The 20,739-nt window shown below is 40.9% G+C and overlaps 1 protein-coding gene across 5 annotated transcripts in view; it reads right to left on the bottom strand.

Moving 5' to 3' along the window:
• The window catches only part of KCNN2 (potassium calcium-activated channel subfamily N member 2), a 176,863-nt gene that overhangs the window by 76,862 nt on the left and 79,262 nt on the right, over positions 1–20,739 (bottom strand). For all 5 annotated transcript variants that reach the window (XM_045020092.1, XM_045020090.1, XM_045020089.1 and 2 more), the window contains one exon: positions 14,104–14,522. In XM_045020092.1, the coding sequence (XP_044876027.1) occupies positions 14,104–14,522 (419 nt within the window). The remainder of the gene's footprint in view (positions 1–14,103; positions 14,523–20,739) is intronic.

Raw genomic sequence — 20,739 nt, 5'->3', positions numbered from 1 at the left:
CGTTTTGCAGCATGAGCTTTCGTGGGTGAATACCCACTTCTTCGGATGCAAGAAGAATGCACTTGCATCCGAAGAAGTGGGTATTCACCCACGAAAGCTCATGCTGCAAAACGTCTGTTAGTCTATAAGGTGCCACAGGATTCTTTGCTGCTTAAAGAGAGAATGTTACTCACTGACACATTACTCCTTTTTTTTGTGATCTTCCATTATAGTGAAAGTAATTCCATAAATCAAGGCTAATAGAAGAACATGTTAGTGCAAAGTGTTCTAATTCATATTCCACAATGTTCTGGCAAAAACCACAACCATCATCGCTCCAGAAAATAATCAAGGGAAGACTCTAAAACAGAGTGGAGTCAAATTCACCGTTAGTATGAACTGGTGCATCTCCATTGTACACGAATTCTGCCCCCTTCAAGCTGTGCAACAACATGGTACATAGTTATTTTCCTTTACCATTACACTGAAGGTCAGTTTCTTCCCTGGATCAGCCACACTGTGTTGGGTATGGGCCTTCCAGGATTTATCTGCCCCCAAACAGGTTGTGTATACCATACAAGGGTAAAGCTTCCATGATTTATTGTTACGTTTGTATTGTTGTTTTGTAAAACAATATTGTTAGTGTCTACTGGTAACTTTCACAAATGGAAAGGACAGTTACAAAAATGGTTACATATATTTTTAGCCCTTTAAAGTGGAAATATTTAAAAGCACTACAACTTACACTTACAGTAATTAACATTCACTCTGCAACATGCAAAACTAAAGTTGGAATGAAAAGAAAAATATTTGATCATTCATAGCATTGGTACAGTCATAAATCAAGTTGATAATAGGGCATGTTTGATCACTGTTGTAATGAATATTTTATGATTACTTTTACAACCATTGAAGAAACCTGATCACAAGTAATGTGTTTCAATTTCAATCAAACCAAAAGGAAATAAGAGATTCTGCATTTAATGGACAGTGATGATAAAAATAAGAGAACAATTTCTTTCATATTCTTTTTGGCATTGTTTAGACAAGTTAGCTGAAAAAAATGAAAAATTTTGTTTATTATTAGTAATATATGGAGATATACCTATCTCTCAGAACTGGGAGGGACCTTGAAAGGTCATTGAGTCCAGCCCCCTGCCTTCACTAGTGGGACCAAGTACTGATTTTTACCCCCAATCCCTAAATGACCCCCTCAAGGATTGAACTCACATCCCTGGGTTTAGCAGGCCAATGTTCAAACCACTTAGCTATCCATCCCCCCAGCAGCAGCAGTGGCAGCAGCATTTGTATTACTGTAGCACCAAGGAGCCATAGTCATGGATCAGGATCCCACTGTGCTAGGTTCTGTACAAACAGAACAAGAAGAAGGTCCCTACCTCAAAGAGTTAATAATCCAAGTATAAGACAACGGATGGATAACAACAGACTAAAAAGGGAGTCCAGGGAAACAATGACAATATTGGTCAGCATAATAGGCAGTGGCCTCAGATCACCAGCAACCTGAACTCTGTCAATTTTTTTGTAGACATCTCCGCAGAGCTGGGATCTGAAGACACATAAGGAGGGAGTTTTGCAGATAGATATTTACGGGGAGCTGCTCCCAAGCACGAGAGGCAGCATCGAGAGAAAGGGCAGTGATCGATCTACTGGGGATCGATGTATTGCATCTCATTTAGATGCGAGACATCGATCCCCGAATGCGCTCCCCGTCGACTCCGGAACTCCACCAGGGCGAGAGGCGGAAGCGGAGTCAACGGGGGAGTGGTGGCCATCGATCCCGCACCACAAGGACACAAAGTAAGTCAATCTAAGATACGTCGACTTCAGCTACTCTATTCTCGTAGCTGAAGTTGTGTATCTTAGATTGGTCAATTCCCTCCCCTCCCCCGCCCGCCCGTGTAGACCAGGCCAAAGGGTGCAGGTGCTTGTTTGAAAATTCAACAAGTGGGCAATGGAGGCTGGCATTATGGGAAGATTGGAGGTGGGAGTCTATCTCTGGATACTGAATGAGAGATTATAGATAGGGTGGGAAAAGATCACAAAGGGCTTTGAAAGTGAAGACAAGTAACTCGTGTTTGATCCAATAAAGAAGAGGACGCCAGTGGAAGGTTGCAAAGTGAGGGGTAAGGTAGTCAAAGGGGAAGGCTAGGGAAATGATCTTTGCAGCTTCAGATCTTCTGAACTGATATGAGTGGGGAAAGATTGCAATTTGCTGAGCCGGGGCTGATGGATAGACATCCATAATGATATATCACTGAGACAGGCTGGGATTTCAGTTTGGACAGAAGGACACAGGTCTGGAGTAAACAGGTAGATCTGAGATTTGTCAGCATAGACATGGTGTCACATGGGCTGTTTACCACAGTGACACCTCCTGTTGGCCAACCTAGGGATTAGCTTTGCTAGTTGGTGCATCCTCTTCATTATGGTGCCTTTCCCATTATCCTCTCATCCTGCAGACCTGCCTCGCTCAAAGAACCATAGTGTCCTCTTCATGATTCGGCTCTCAAGCCAGGTCACCATCTGTATTTCCCACTTCCAGGGTTACCCTCTAAGTCTTTCTATGCAAACAGTCTCAGACAGTCTTCTTCTGTGGTGCCATGATGCCACTTCCCTAGTGGCCAGTAGGGGAACCCAGGCCTGCCCTCTACTCCAGGTTCCAGTCCAGGAGCCCTCAGCTCAGAAATTCTAGGCTCTACTCTCTCAGCCCTCACTGTTCCTTCCTGAAGTGCTTCCTACTCTTCCTGGTTTCTGCCTCCCCAACCCTGGGAGTACCAGCTCCAAACCAACTTCCTCTTCCCAGGGAGGAATAGACGGACTGACTGCTTGTAGCCTTTCCCAGCTGCCTTCTCTGTTCTCAGCTCCTGAGCTTTATAAGCCCAGCCTATTCCCACCCACCTGAGCCTCCTTTAATCAACTCCCTGCTCCCTGGCTACTCCTCCAGGTGCAGCCTGGGCAGTTAATTGGCTTACTTGGCCACTTTAACCCTCCTAATCCTGTGTGGGGGTGAACACCCCATCACAGATGACAGTTGAATTTGTGTTTGTGAATGAAATTACCCAGAAACCAGCTGTAGAGGGATATGAGAAAGGGACCAAGGACAGATCTCTGAGGACCCCCACACAGAAAGTTGGAGGAGAAATGAGAAGGATCCTCCAAAGGACATGCTGAAGAAGTGGTTACAGAGATGAAAAGAGAACCATGGAAGCCAACGGGGCACAAAATTTCAAGAACACCACAGTCTATTGTCCGAGAGACAGCTGACAGGTGAAGGAGAAGGGAGTTGTCAGAGTCTGCACCCTCACTTGAAACTGGGGGGTTTCAAAGTGAGGACCCGCATGTCTTCCCCCACCCCAAAATCCTAGGGTAGGTCTCCTTTGCTGCCACCACCGCGGTCAATACGTGGGCCGGGACACCCCTGTTTCCCCCCTGTCTCCCTTCAAAGACACTCCCTGGGAACACAGATCAACTCACAGAGGAGGAACCTTCCCCCTCCCCTCTCTTCCCTCTCTCCAGCCTGCTCCGGAGAGAGAGATACCTTGATTCAAACTCCTTGAATCTCCCACACACAGGGAAGCAGCCCACTTCCCCCATCCCTCTCTGCTAGCCACTCTGTGAATCACCGAGAGAGAGCGTCTTAGCCCCTTCCGCTATCCACAGTGGAAGGAATTTAATCAAATCTTTATAGAAAGAATTTATTAAAAGAAAACAAGAAAATACAGAATCTCTATGAGTCCAAGCTGGACACTCATAGGGTATAACCTTGCTAAGTTCTGGAGAGAATCCCCTCTCCTTCTCAGTACAACCAGTACAAGCAGAATTAAGAATAATCAATAACAAACACACAGAATTGCAAGCATAGGATTATTAGGTGAGGACACCAAGTATCTTTCTAATACTCACTATCTTGACTAGAAGAAATTAGTTCAGAAAGGTAGAAATTTGTAGACTTGATTAAAACATCTGGACTCTTGTAACTCCAGACGGCTAAGAACAATACACACACACACACAGAGGGGAAAAGTTCCCTCCTAGGAATTTCAAATTCTCTTCCCTGATTGGTCCTCAGGTCAGGTGCCCACCAGGTACTATGCTTTAACCCTTTACTAACTATTCATGACAGGAGTACTGGTTCTGAGCTTTGGCTAGGAAGAAGTCATAAAAGACTCTGCCAAGTGCAATTTCAGTGGAGTGCAAAGGGCAGAAACCAAACTGGAGAGGGTTTAGAATGGAACTGGAGGAGGAACTCCAGATAGTGATTGTAGACAGTGTGTTCAAGGATCTTAGGCCTGGTCTACAAGGGGGGGAGGGGAGAATCGATCTAAGTTGCGCAACTTCAGCTACGTGAATAACTTAGCTGAAGTCGACGTACTTAGATCTACTTACCGCGGTGTCTTCACTATGGTTAGTCAACTGCCGACACTCCCTCGTCAACTCTGCCTGAGCCTCTCAGCCTGGTGGAGTACAGGAGTCGATGGGAGAGCACTCGGGGATCGATTTATCGCATCTAGACTAGACGCAATAAATCGATCCCCGCTGGATCGATCGCTGCCTGCCAATCCGGCCGGTAGTGAAGACATACCCCTAGACATTAAAGGGAAAAGGGAGAAAGGGTAATAGTTGGAGAGACAAGAGGGGGAATTTGTTTTAAGATGGGAGAGATTAAAGCATGTTTGTATTGTGAAGGGAAAGAGCTAGAGAAGAATGAGAGGTTAAGGAGAAGAGTAAAGGGACAGATGAGATAAGAGTGGGTGTAAGAGACATAAGAGTTGGGTTAGAGTCACTGAGACAAATGGGTGATTAGAGGAGGAGAGCAGCAAAGAAACTTCTGCCTCTGTGACAGGAAAGAAGGAGGAGAGATATAGGAGGAGAAGAAAAGGCAATCTGAGAGGAGGAGCAAGATTTGGATGAAACTTGTGAGAAACTGTGCAGAAAGGGAGGTGGAGGCCAGATCTTAACATCACTATCAACTAGACTGTAAGATCTGCAGGGCAGGGAATAGATTTTACTACATATATGTCCGGAGGATTATAAATATAATGGGGCCCCAATCCTGATTAAGGCATCTGGGAGATACTGTAATTCACGTAACTTCAATCTCTCTGGTAAACGTCTATATTAAAGTCTTTAAAAATAGATAGATAGCCCATGCAGAAAATAGGGGTCTACTCAGTTTACCATATGATATTAGTTTTGGTAGCACACATTACTGCCTAATGTGGCATTCTGCTTTATATGAATACATTAGGACATATTTCCCCCTCACACCAGCAAATGATATTGGGCACAAGTCATGAGGAAATTAGATATCTAAATAACTTTTCATCTTCAAATGAGAGTTTAGAGGCTTGACATGTCTGAGTTGTCAGCAGGAAAAAAGGGATTCTTAGATTTCTAGAATTTGCCTCACACTTACGATTTCTAAGTTTCCTGTAGAAACCTTTGAGATGACATCTGATTTCCAGAAAATAAGGTACACAGAAGTTCATGTATTTATAGAAAAATGAAAGATTGTACAGCAAGTACAGAGGAAGTCCAACTGAACACAAAAAGAGCAAACAAATATTTGAGTTAAATCAAGGACAGGACAGGCAGGACAGAACAGAATCTGAATGAGGAAAAATGATGACATAAGCTTCTTTGTCTGAAATGGCTTCACAGTCAAAAAAGTCAAAAGAGACACACACAAAAGCAAACAAGATGCCAATGCCATTTGTAAGAAAAAATGTAGTGGACCCAATTCTGAACTCCGTTAAACTGCTGTTAATTCAGAGAAACTCCAATGAAGTGAATGGAGCTACTCTGGACATACAGCAATGTAAATGAGTGTCTTTTTACAGAGACACGCTGGAATATATGCATAGAATATTATAGTTATGGCTGCAACCAGCATTCCATTTTAAGCTCTCTTTTTGATCCTCCTTTGTGCCGGGAAAAATAATCTGTTTTCGGCCTGAAACAAAGGGGGTTTTAATTTAATTTTTTTTTAAGTTTGAAGAAAATTTGCCAAGCCATTTTTCAATTATAAAATACTAAAAATTTAATGGGTTTTTAACTTTTTTGTGGAGATTGAAGATATTTATATTTCACCTGTTGTAATGACTGACTGCCGGAATGAAGAGCCATTTCATCAACAACTGAAAGATCACTATGATGGAGACAGTAAAAAACTATTACTTTCACACTTGAATAATGGACCCTGTAAGCAAAGGCATTCATGAGTGTTGTAGATTAAGATTCACGTGTCTCAAAAAGACAAATGAAAAATTAAGCATTTCTTGAGTTGGGCCAGATAAAACTAAGATATATTTTAGGAAGCACATTCATGACAGACAACTGTGCATCAAACTGATACCTGCTGGTGAGGTGTAGGTATTCAACAGTATGCCACATTTGCAGCCCTAGAAACCACAAGCAATCAGTCAGGTTTCCAGGGTTGCATATATGGCAAAGACTTGAATGCCTCCACTATGCTCATCTTCCATGTTTCTTTTGCCAGATTATCCTGGAATGTTGCTAGACTGCCTACACTCAGTACACATTACCTGCCTGCTCTCATTTCCATCCCACCTAACGCCCTCAAGGATGACCTTAAGCTTTATCCTGTAAAATGTCTCATGCACACACCAATACAAAGGATGCCACCCACTATTGTTAATTGCTGAGAGCTGACACTATGCTCAGTGCCAAACAAAACACTGAGGAAGAGACAGTTCCTGCTCAAAAAGTGTTTAGACTAAGTCAAGCCAAAGGATAGTCAAAGCAATGACTAATCTAGAGACAGAGGTTTCCTTCCCAACCATGAATATTCCCACTCAAACCTATCCACCACATTTCCATGAGGTCTATGATGTGACAGTCTCCAGAGTCCCAGTGGGACAACCGATCGGCCAAACAGTTTAAACCACACAGGACTGGTTACTGTCATTCAGCTGCTCTTCTGTTGCTAACATGAGCATTCGGGATTTTACAGCACTTACATGAAAATCTGTTATGCCTTTTCTGTTTGCCATTAGCTATTCCTGGCTATGCATAAACCTCCATGAGTGCTTTGGAATGGTATGATAAAGACTAATATGCATTCCATGATTTTTATTATTTTTTTGGTGAGTCCTGTCTCCATCCACACTATTTTGCACTCACTGGAATAGTCAGACAAATTGATATGAAGATATACAGTCACAGAAACACTAAAACAATTTGTTATAGCACTTTATCGACCACTGTGTCTGTAGGAGAATTAGTGATATTTGTGGAACAGAACAGTTACTTTTTCTTTATTTCATTATCTCTCATCAGGAAAATAAATCAAAATCCTGACAGAGTTTTAATTTCTGTCAAATAAGAATCTGCCTCCCCTCCCCCCCAAAAAACAATTAAAATGTTAGACTGCCATGTACACCTCTACCTCGATATAACGCTGCCTTGAGAGCCAAAAAATCTTACCGTGTTATAGATGAAACCGTGTTATATTGAACTTGCTTTGATCCACTGGAGTGCGCAGCTCCTCCCCCACCCAGAGCACTGCTTTACCGTGTTAAATCCAAATTCATATTATATCGGGTGGCATTATATTGAGGTAATGATGTATAATGCCACGTAAAACTATAAATTCTTTCTAACTGTAATGTTTATTTTCTGACACACTTAAAACAACCTACTAGAATAAAGGTAGGCAGGCAGAGCTTCAGAGTCTCAATGCGTGGATGAGACGATGGTGTAGAGAGGAGGGGTTCACGTTCATTAGGAACTGGGGAAACTTCTGGGATGGGAGGAGCCTATACAGGAGAGATGGGCTCCACCTAAACCAAAGTGGAACCAGACTGCTGGCACTAAACATTAAAAAGGTTGTAGAGCAGTTTTTAAACTAGGAGATGGGGGAAAGCCGACTGCTGCAGAGGAGCGTGTGGATCGGACACAGACTTCTCTTAGGGGAGAGTCTGATGATAGAGAATCTCCAGGTTATAGTCAGGAGCAGAGGAATGAGAAGTATAATGTAAGGGCTGGATCAGATGATAAACAGTCACATAAAAAAGAATCTGGCACATCAGAAAAAGGTAGGCTAATAAACAGGGACAAGTTTTTAAAGTGCTTGTACACAAATGCCAGAAGTCTAAATAATAAGATGGGTGAACTAGAGTGTCTTGTGATAAAGGAGGATATAGATATAATAGGCATCACAGAAACCTGGTGGACTGAGAGCAATCAATGGGACACAATCATTCCGGGGTACAAAATATATCGGAAGGACAGAACAGGCCGTGCAGGGGGAGGAGTGGCACTATATGTTAAAGAAAGTGTAGATTCAAATGAAGTAAAAATCTTAAGCGAATCCACAGGTTCCATAGAGTCTCTATGGATAGAAATTTCATGCTCTAGTAAAAATATAACAGTAGGGATCTATTATCGACCACCTGACCAGGACAGTAATAGTGATGATGAAATGCTAAGGGAAATTAGAGAGGCTATCAAAATTAAGAACCCAATAATAGTGGGGGATTTCAATTATCCCCATATTGACTGGGAACATTTCACTTCAGGACGAAATGCCGAGATAAAATTTCTCGATACTTTAAATGACTGCTTCATGGAGCAGCTGGTACGGGAACCCACACGGGGAGAGGCGACTCTAGATTTAATCTTGAGTGGAGCGCAGGAGCTGGTCCAAGAGGTAACTATAGCAGGACCGCTTGGAAATAGTGACCATAATACAATAGCATTCAACATCCCTGTGAGGGGAAGAACATCTCAACTGCCCAACACTGTGGCCTTTAATTTCAAAAGGGGGAACTATACAAAAATGAGGGGGTTAGTTAGACAAAAGTTAAAAGGTACAGTGACTAAAGTGAAATCCCTGCAAGTTGCGTGGGCCCTTTTTAAAGACACCATAATAGAGGCCCAACTTCAATGTATACCCCAAATTAAGAAAAACAGTAAGAGAACTAAAAAAGAGCCACCGTGGCTTAACAACCATGTAAAAGAAGCAATGAGAGATAAAAAGACTTCCTTTAAAAAGTGGAAGTCAAATCCTAGTGAGGCAAATAGAAAGGAGCACAAACACTGCCAACTTAAGTGCAAGAGTGTAATAAGAAAAGCCAAAGAGGAGTTTGAAGAACGGCTAGCCAAAAACTCCAAAGGTAATAACAAAATGTTTTTTAAGTACATCAGAAGCAGGAAGCCTGCTAAACAACCAGTGGGGCCCCTTGATGATCAAAATTCAAAAGGAGCGCTTAAAGATGATAAAGTCATTGCGGAGAAACTAAATGGATTCTTTGCTTCAGTCTTCACGGCTGAGGATGTTAGGGAGATTCCCAAACCTGAGCTGGCTTTTGTAGGTGACAAATCTGAGGAACTGTCACAGATTGAAGTGTCACTAGAGGAGGTTTTGGAATTAATTGATAAACTCAACATTAACAAGTCACCGGGACCAGATGGCATTCACCCAAGAGTTCTGAAAGAACTCAAATGTGAAGTTGCGGAACTATTAACTAAGGTTTGTAACCTGTCCTTTAAATCGGCTTCGGTACCCAATGACTGGAAGTTAGCTAATGTAACGCCAATATTTAAAAAGGGCTCTAGGGGTGATCCCGGCAATTACAGACCGGTAAGTCTAACGTCGGTACCGGGCAAATTAGTTGAAACAATAGTAAAGAATAAAATTGTCAGACACATAGAAAAACAAACTCTTGAGCAATAGTCAACATGGTTTCTGTAAAGGGAAATCGTGTCTTACTAATCTATTAGAGTTCTTTGAAGGGGTCAACAAACATGTGGACAAGGGGGATCCGGTGGACATAGTGTACTTAGATTTCCAGAAAGCCTTTGACAAGGTCCCTCACCAAAGGCTCTTACGTAAATTAAGCTGTCATGGGATAAAAGGAAAGGTCCTTTCATGGATTGAGAACTGGTTAAAGGACAGGGAACAAAGGGTAGGAATTAATGGTAAATTCTCAGAATGGAGAGGGGTAACTAGTGGTGTTCCCCAAGGGTCAGTCCTAGGACCAATCCTATTCAATTTATTCATAAATGATCTGGAGAAAGGGGTAAACAGTGAGGTGGCAAAGTTTGCAGATGATACTAAACTACTCAAGATAGTTAAGACCAAAGCAGATTGTGAAGAACTTCAAAAAGATCTCACAAAACTAAGTGATTGGGCAACAAAATGGCAAATGAAATTTAATGTGGATAAATGTAAAGTAATGCACATTGGAAAAAATAACCCCAACTATACATACAACATGATGGGGGCTAATTTAGCTACAACGAGTCAGGAAAAAGATCTTGGAGTTATCGTGGATAGTTCTCTGAAGATGTCCACGCAGTGTGCAGAGGCGGTCAAAAAAGCAAACAGGATGTTAGGAATCATTAAAAAGGGGATAGAGAATAAGACTGAGAATATATTATTGCCCTTATATAAATCCATGGTACGCCCACATCTCGAATACTGTGTACAGATGTGGTCTCCTCACCTCCAAAAAGATATTCTAGCACTAGAAAAGGTTCAGAAAAGAGCAACTAAAATGATTAGGGGTTTAGAGAGGGTCCCATATGAGGAAAGATTAAAGAGGCTAGGACTCTTCAGTTTGGAAAAGAGAAGACTAAGGGGGGACATGATAGAGGTATATAAAATCATGAGTGATGTTGAGAAAGTGGATAAGGAAAAGTTATTTACTTATTCTCATAATACAAGAACTAGGGGTCACCAAATGAAATTAATAGGCAGCAGGTTTAAAACAAATAAAAGGAAGTTCTTCTTCACGCAGCGCACAGTCAACTTGTGGAACTCCTTACCTGAGGAGGTTGTGAAGGCTAGGACTATAACAATGTTTAAAAGGGGACTGGATAAATTCATGGTGGCTAAGTCCATAAATGGCTATTAGCCAGGATGGGTAAGAATGGTGTCCCTAGCCTCTGTTCGTCAGAGGATGGAGATGGATGGCAGGAGAGAGATCACTTGATCGTTGCCTTTTAGGTTCACTCCCTCAGGGGCACCTGGCATTGGCCACTGTCGGTAGACAGATACTGGGCTAGATGGACCTTTGGTCTGACCCGGTACGGCCTTTCTTATGTTCTTATGTTCTTTCTACTTATGATGGAAAAATCAACTTAAGTAAACGAAACATGTGGTTATCTGTGTAAATTTTAGCTAGGGAGTGAATCAAGCCCATACATACAGTTTCAGATCCATCCTCTATCTGGAGATTATAACTGCACTAATCTCAGAATGGACTCAATGATCTAAATTGTCTTTTCCATCTCTAACTACTATTATATCTATGAATATATACAAGGAGATGACATTGGTTTAAAAATAGACACACCTTTTAGCATTCGGTGCCTGTGGCACTTTCTTACTGTACTTCATTACAGAGTGAGGAGCCACAATATTTTAAATTTGACTAATTAGTAACTGGGCCAGTGACACTGATTCAGTGCAGTTCTTCTATGAAGCATAATCCCTTCAGGAGAAATATGAAGTGTAATGTGCAGGAAATTGGCCATGCAACTCCCATTAATGATAGGAAATGAGTATCCAATTCCCCATGCATTAGGCCAGAGCTTTAAAAATTCATAATTACTAACAATAAGGAGCCAAACTAATCTCTCATTTAACTCTACTGAAGGAAGTGCAGTTACACCAAGTATAAAGTTAACTCTAGGACTACTGTATGTTGATCTGGTGTTGTTTTTTAAATAAATAAATAAATAAATAAATAAATAAAATCAGTGAATGATCCTGCCTGGTATCTCCTATATATATATACACATATATAATAAAGACAGAGAGACCTGTCTCACAGAACTGGAAGGAACCCCGAAAGGTCACTGAGTCCAGTCCCCTGCCTTCACTAGCAGGACCAAGTACTGATTTTCCCTCAGATCCCTAAGTGGCCCCCTCAAGGGTTGAACTCACAACCCTGGGTTTAGCAGGCCAATGCTCGTTCATTATAGTGAATTCAAGAGCTGCAAATAGAATTCAAAATTCACAAATTCTGTCATCGGTTTTGCAGAGAATAAGACAAGTCACAGTCATGATATATTTGCAGTTTTGTCTGAGTGCAGTGGAACTAGATCACATTAGCAAAAGCACTCACATGCTTAAGTGCTTTTCAGGAACCTCACTGTTCTCATTCAGTACCTTTCTTCTTGACAGAAACTGGCTTTATCATAGTCTGTTTTGAATATTCATTTAATACAGGGCAAATAATAGAGTGATTCAATAATAATTAAATTTCAGTATATTAAAAAACAATGGTGTTAAGTAGAGTTGAATCTGCTCAGCTCCTCTTAGGAGGCTACTGGATGGTGTCCCAACTGAAGGGAAATTGGAGGCAATATGATCAAAAAAGGACAAAATTGGTGAAAAATGAATTATGTTTGAAGTTTATTGTTAACATATTCAGGAGGAGAAACTGACTTTTAATAAATAAAATATATTAATAATAATTTGTTATACCTGTCCCAGCTGAGGGGACTATTTTGACAGACAATAACTAACGTTTGTAGTGTTGTAGCCACACTGGACCCAGGAACTGAGACAGACAAGGTAGGTGAGATAATATCTTTTATTGGACCATCTTCTCTTGGTGGAAGTTACAAGTGTCTTCTGAAGAAAAGCTCTGTATTGGTCAAAAGCTATTCCACAAACCCAAGCTGGTCCAATAAAAGATATCACCTCATTTACCTTGTCTCTGTCAATAAACAACATGATATATGATCCTTAGCATGGTGTTTCAGAATATACTCTGATGACGAGCTATTCCTGGCATCACATGCTATACACTGTTCATCTTCACCACAGCACTTGGATCATTGACAGTCCAAAGGAACATACTATATCACACTTTATTCCACTGTTTTTCAGTGCTGAGGTTTTTAACATGGAAGACTGTGATAACAAGATCACCTCCATATTGGGTTTATAAAATTTGCCACTTTTCCCCTTATCTAACTGAGTGGAGATGTGACAAGCAACTTTCAAAAACAACATGTCTACAGCAATTGACTGCCAGAAAGCAACTGCAAAATAGTTTTCAAAATGAGCATATAGGCAAAGGGCTAGAGCGTGATCAGCAATTGATAGTGGAAATCTTGAAAATATTTTGAAGAAGGTATTCCACCATGAGTAATTGAGGGTATTTCAGTGTAGGGCCTGAGAACCACACCAGATATCAAATCTTTCAGAGATTCTTCCTAACTGTTTCAATGAAATGGTCCTGTTCTACCTGTTCTCTATCACTCACTCAAGTCCACAGTAGTCAGAAGTTACCCTGCTCATTTCTTTTTGTAAGTAGTATTTTTGAGAAATCAGATTTGATGGTGTCACTACTGATACTGATTTGTTCTGTGCCTGTTCAACGTCTGTTTGTTGCTGAAGCTTGAAACATAAGTTAACAAAATATCAGGCTATCAAGTGCACTTTTTCTGGACTTCAGAAAAAAGTGTCAACCACTATAACGCCTACCTCTTTCCTCTATTGTTATATTTGTATTCTACCACAGTAAATCAAGTATTTGTAAATATAAACGATATGCATTCAACCTAACCAAAATAAAAAGATCTCTGTCAATAGAATATATTGGGACTACACCTTTGATTTTTCATTTTCATTAAAGGGCACTAGAATTATGAGAGAGTTTTTGGAATCAGTTTTTCACTGGCTTTTTCGATTACTGATTTATTTACACCATTGTCAATAACTGTAGTAAGCCATAAGCTAAAATGACTGAGATCTAATATTAATGCAGAATTTTAAAGACTAGTATTAAAAGTAATGTTTATGGCACTCATGTTCCACTATCCACTTTAATGTTCTAGGCTACTCTTAATAAAGCACTCAGATAAAATTAGAGTGAAGTAAAAAACCTCACATCACAATGCTATGGGAGAAATCTCTGACAATTTAAAAATCCCTTTCAAAGGTCAAAAGATAAAGCATTCCAGAGAGCCATGATACAAAAAGCACAATACAACATGCCCCAGATACTGGAAGTCCCACTCCTCAACATAAGAGAATGAGATAATATCCAAAGGATTAGAAGAAAAACACTTTGTAAGACATTTACATTTCTTAAATATATATAAAAGGAAAAAGAGACTTACCTTTCACAAGCTCGGACAGTCCATGCAGCAATTATCCATAATGAGATACTAAAAACCAACAGTACAGTTCCCGGACATATTGTCATTAAAGTCTTCATAACAAAACGTGTATTGAAGTTTATCTTATTTAGAGCTCCAATGCTTCTAGAGGAGGCATCTGTGAAAAGTTTGCTATGCAAAAGCATAACTCTGGCAATAAGATATAGTCTTAAGAACATTGGTATAGATAAAATAATATCCACATCAGCTGTTGTTGTGGATGGAGTATAGGAGAAGGCAAGCCGGGCTGTCCATGTGAATGTATAGTTCCCAGGTATGGGATGTATAGCACACACCAGTATTTCCAAGCACATGAAGAAAATACGCTCGTAAGTCATGGCTATTCTCCAGTCATCTGCTCCGTTGTCCACCATGAACAACTGAAATAATAAAATATAAGGTCTACTTTAGTAAAGGGTTTACAAACTTCTTTTTAAAAAATAACCAAACACACACATATGCAGTAGTTGGTCATTAGCAACATTACAACTGACAGAATTTGAAAACTAAATATGTCAAATACCATTTGCTAAACCACTGTATTGTGGAGTCAAAGGCATAACTAAACAACTCAATACATAATTTTACTTAAGCTAGAAAGAACTTTTATATAAAAGAGAAATTGATGTAAAAGATATTTATATAAAACTGAAGTTTACTCAAATTCTTATATCCTCTAATTGTAATTTTTGATTAAGGCCCTGCATATGCTAAGATTGCTTACATGCTTACATTTTCCACACTGTGAGTAGTCCCATTGAAATTGATGGGCTACTCACAGTATGTAAAGTTTAGAATGTATGAAAGCTTTATCAGGATTGTGACCACATGACAAATTTTAGGCCCCTTTCGTGCAAAGCTTACTCATATGCTTAACTGCAGCACATGAGTAGCCTCAATGAGTTCAGCAGCTCTGATCACATGCTCAAAGTTATACAGGCTGCATGAGTAAGCCTTTGCAGGATCTGGGGGCCTTCAGCACAATAGGTATCAGATACTTCACTATATTTTATCAACTGTCATCTCCCAAACTTTTCTAAATAAATACCAAACCAAACAAAAAATTCACTCTAGGAGTGGGAAAAAATTGATAATTATGATATTGAGTTAAAATATTTCACATACAATAAACAACCTTATTTGGTTTTTTTTTCACGATCCTAACTGGCTAAGTCCTTCCACAGGCAGACCTCCCACTGATTTGAATTGGAACTATTCAAGGAAGAACTGCAGAATCAGGTTCTATGAGCAGCTTTTCAAGAGGGAAAATAATCCATGACACTAGCAGTGTTTCATCAGAGATAACATCCCACCATGAGGCCGAAAAAGGAATGTCTGGTACTGCAAATATAGTCTGAACCAAGCAGTTCGCTATGTGGGCAGTATGTAAAACTCCTTTCCATAACTGAAAGATGAGAATCCTTCCTAACTAAGGTTGTTAGAGTTTTTTTTAAATCAGATTATTAGGAATTTTTAAGGTGATTTTTAAATATCACAATAAATTTCTAAAAGGAAGTTGCAGGAGGACTATGAACACTAAACAATGTACAGTGCCTAGCAAACTCTTCATCACTGGCAGTGTCCTAGAGCAATCTCACATCTCTTCACAAATCAAGAGTTTAAATGGTCGCCTGAACTTCCTGTATTAACTCTTACAGACTGCAAACACACTGTACATCCTCCTAAGAATTCAATCAACTTGCAGTTTAGAAAATGCCGTTGCTCTTTGGGTTAAAACAGTGAGAACTATAAACTAATGCTATTACAATTGTGATGGCCACACAATTTATTTTAAAAGAAATGGAAGACTTACAGTTCATGAACTAATTGGGAATTGAGCAGACCATAAAATTGAAACATTCATAATTCAAACATTCAAAATTACAGTAGGTACAGATCAAAGTTAATGTAATTATCGTTCAACAAGTGTACATAACAAATGCATAGAGTTATTTGCTGTTTCGCCTCTGTCTGACTTTCAACTAACTCTTTAAAAAACAACACTGAGCACAGTTAACTTATAGTTCTTAACTGTGAGAAAGGACACTTAAGAAGACAGGGGTATTTATACACAACCCTTCCAAGGCATGAAACATCTGATACTATGGTGCTTTCACCAGAGCAAAAGAAGGTCAATATTTCCACATGCTGAGTGCATGACCTCTGCTCATTGCTCAAGTACATAGACAAGTATTTATTAAGCAAGGAATAAAAATGGTTCATGTAGCTGGTTGATCACAACAATCAGGGCTCTACTGTTCAGTAATCATCTAGTGATCCATCCCCTCTTGCCCATTCCCAGCTTCTGGCAAACAGAGGCTATGGACACCATCCCTGCCCATCCTGGCTAATAGCCATTGATGGACCTATCCTCCATGAACTTAATACTGTTTAAAAGCAGTAAAGAATCCTGTGGCACCTTATAGACTAACAGACGTTTTAGAGAATGAGCTTTCGTGGGTGAATACCCACTTCGTTGGATGCAAGTAGTGGAAATTTCCAGGGGCAGGTATATATATGCAAGCAAGAAGCAAGCTAGAGATAACGAGGTTAGTTCAATCAGGGAGGATGAGGCCCTGTTCTAGCAGTTGAGGTGTGAAAACCAAGGGAGGAGAAACTGGTTTTGTAGTTGGCAAGCCATTCACAGTCTTTGTTTAATCCTGAGCTGATGGTGTCAAATTTGCAGATGAACTGAAGCTCAGCAGTTTCTCTCTGAAGTCTGGTCCTGAAGTTTTTTTGCTGCAGGATGGCCACCTTAAGATCTGCTATTGTGCGGCCAGGGAAGTTGAAGTGTTCTCCTACAGGTTTTTGTATATTGCCCTTCCTAATATCTGATTTGTGTCCATTTATCCTTTTCCGTAGAGAGTGTCCAGTTTGGCCGATGTACATAGCAGAGGGGCATTGCTGGCATATGATGGCGTATATTACATTGGTGGACGTGCAGGTGAATGAACCGGTGATGGTGTGGCTGATCTGGTTAGGTCCTGTGATGGTGTCGCTGGTGTAGATATGTGGGCAGAGTTGGCATCGAGGTTTGTTGCATGGCTTGGTTCCTGAGCTAGAGTTACTATGGTGCGGTGTGCAGTTACTTCAGGTGAGAATATGCTTCAGGTTGGCAGGTTGTCTGTGGGCGAGGACTGGCCTGCCACCCAAGGCCTGTGAAAGTGTGGGATCATTGTCCAGGATGGGTTGTAGATCCCTGATGATGCGTTGGAGGGGTTTTAGCTGGGGACTGTATGTGATGGCCAGTGGCTCTCTACACAAACATCCCACACACAGATGGAATACAAGCTGTCAAGAACAGTATCCCTGATGATGCCACAGCACAACTGGTTGCTGAGATCTGTGCCTTTATCGTCACACACAACTATTTCAAATTTGATGACAATATATATCTCCAGATCAGTGGCACCGCTATGGGCACCCGCATGGCCCCACAATATGCCAATATTTTTATGGCCGACCTGTAACAACGCTTCCTCAGCTCTCGTCCACTCACGCCCCTTCTCTACCTACGCTACATTGATGACATCTTCACATCTGGACCCATGGGAAGGAGACTCTGGAAAAATCCCACCACGATTTCAACAGCTTCCACCCCACCATCAACCTCAGCCTGGACCAATCTACATGGGAGGTCCACTTCCTAGAAACCACGGTGCAAATAAGTGATGGTCACATTACCACCACCCTATACCGAAAACCTACCGACCGCTATGCCTACCTTCATGCCTCCAGCTTCCATCCCGGGCACACCACACAATCCATTGTCTACAGCCAAGCACTGAGGTACAACCGCATCTCCTCTAACCCCTCAGACAGAGACCAACACCTACAAAATCTCCACCAAGCATTCTCAAAACTACAATACCTGCACGAAGAAATAAGGAAACAGATCAACAGAGCCAGACGTGTACCCAGAAGCCTTCTACTGTAAGACAAACCCAAGAAAGAAACCAACAGGACTCCACTGGCCATCACATACAGTCCCCAGCTAAAACCCCTCCAACGCATCATCAGGGATCTATAACCCATCCTGGACAATGATCCCACACTTACAGGCCTTGGGTGGCAGGCCAGTCCTCGCCCACAGACAACCTGCCAACCTGAAGCATATTCTCACCTGAAGTAACTGCACACCGCACCATAGTAACTCTAGCTCAGGAACCAAGCCATGCAACAAACCTCGAAGCCAACTCTGCCCACATATCTACACCAGCGACACCATCACAGGACCTAACCAGATCAGCCACACCATCACCGGTTCATTCACCTGCACGTCCACCAATGTAATATATGCCATCATATGCCAGCAATGCCCCTCTGCTATGTACATCGGCCAAACTGGACAGTCTCTACGGAAAAGGATAAATGGACACAAATCAGATATTAGGAAGGGCAATATACAAAAACCTGTAGGAGAACACTTCAACCTCCCTGGCCACACAATAGCAGATCTTAAGGTGGCCATCCTGCAGCAAAAAAACTTCAGGACCAGACTTCAGAGAGAAACTGCTGAGCTTCAGTTCATCTGCAAATTTGACACCATCAGCTCAGGATTAAACAAAGACTGTGAATGGCTTGCCAACTACAAAACCAGTTTCTCCTCCCTTGGTTTTCACACCTCAACTGCTAGAACAGGGCCTCATCCTCCCTGATTGAACTAACCTCGTTATCTCTAGCTTGCTTCTTGCTTGCATATATATACCTGCCCCTGGAAATTTCCACTACTTGCATCCAACGAAGTGGGTATTCACCCACGAAAGCTCATTCTCTAAAACGTCTGTTAGTCTATAAGGTGCCACAGGATTCTTTGCTGCTTTTACAGATCCAGACTAACATGGCTACCCCTCTGATACTTAATACTTTTTGGAACCCTGTTATAATCTTGGCCTTCACAACATCCTCTGGCAAAGAGTTCTACAGGTTGACTGTGCGTTGTGTGAAAAAATATTTCCTTTTGTTTGTTTTAAACCTGCTGCCTATTAATTTCATTTGGTAGCCCCTAATTCCCTAATCTTATCATGGATAAGCCCCTAATGTGTTATGAGAAGGAGTAAATAGCACTTCCTTATTTACTTTCTCCACACCAGTCACCATTTTATAGACCTCTATCATATCCCCCTTTAGTCATCTCTTTTCCAAGCTGAAAAATCCCAGTCTTATTAATATCTCTTCTCATACAGCAGCTGTTCAATACCCCTAATCAGTTTTGTTACCCTTTTCTGAACCTTTTTGGGAGATCCTTTTGAGAGATCCTTTTGTAGCTCTTTGCAGTCTGCCTGGGACTTAACTATCTTGAGTAGTTTTGTATCATCTCCAAATTTTGCCACCTCACTGTTTACCTCTTTTTCCAGATCATTTATGAATATGTTAAATAGGACAGGGCCCAGTACAGACCCTTGAAGGACACCACTATTTACCTCTCTCCATTCTGAAAACTGACCATTTATTCCTACTCTTTGTTTCCTATTTTTTAACCAGTTACCAATCCATGAGAGAACCTTCCCTCTTAAGTAACCAGTCATGGGATAAGAGTCTTTGGTGAGGGACCTTGTCAAAGGCTTTCTGAAAATCAAAATATACTATATACTCTGGATCCCTCTTGTCCCCACATGCTTGTTGACCCCTTCAAAGAATTCTAGTAGATTGGTGAGGCATGATTTGCCTTTACAAAAACCATTTTGACTATTCCCCAACAAATTATGTTCATCTATGTGTCTGACAATTTTCTTTACTATAGTTTCAAGCAGTTTGCCCAGTATTGAAGTCAGGCTTACCCGCCTGTAATTGCTTGGGTCACCTCTGGAACCCTTTTTAAAAATTGTCAGCACATTAGCTATCCTCCAGCCATTTGGTACAGAAGTGGATTTAAATGATGGTTACAGACTAGTTAGTAGACCTGCCATTTCACATTTGAGTTCCCTCAGAACTCTTGGGTGAATATCATCTGGTCCTGGTGACTTATTACTATTTAGTTTATCAATTTCTTCCAAAACTTCCTTTAATGACACCTCAATCTAAGACAGTTCCTCAGATTTGTCACCTAAAAAAAAAATGGTTCAGGTTTGGCAATCTCCCTCACATCCTCAACCGTGAAGACCGATGCAAAGAAATCATTTAGTTTCTCCACAATGGCCTTACCATCCTTGAGAGCTCCTCTAGCATCCCGATCGTCCAGTGGCCCCTCCAGTTGTTTAGCAGGCTTCCTGCTTCTGATGTACTTAAAGAATTTTTTTGCTATTATTTTTGAGTCTTTGGCTAGCTGTACTTCAAATTCTTTTTTGGTAAAAATAAAATCGACCTTATTTTTTAATGCAACTGTTTACTTTTTCATTAATGCTCTTTACCTTCATCATAGATATCATTCTTATCTTTGCTTACTTCAGTACTAGCACCAACTAGCTGTGGTATGCCAAAGACACTGTACAGACTAAACTCCACATAGGCAACCTGTACTCAGAATATTGGTCAGTAAGTTGCTCAAATACTCTTCCCAAATTATTTCAAAACTTTCTCTACAGACTCTCTCAATAGTAAGCCTTTTATGCTAGATGTGGAAATTAAATTCACTAATAAATACTGGTATGAAGTCAA

The sequence above is a fragment of the Mauremys mutica genome, chromosome 6 (assembly GCF_020497125.1).
Source record: "Mauremys mutica isolate MM-2020 ecotype Southern chromosome 6, ASM2049712v1, whole genome shotgun sequence".
Taxonomy (NCBI): domain Eukaryota; kingdom Metazoa; phylum Chordata; order Testudines; family Geoemydidae; genus Mauremys; species Mauremys mutica.
This window is presented reverse-complemented; position numbering and strand designations above follow the sequence as displayed.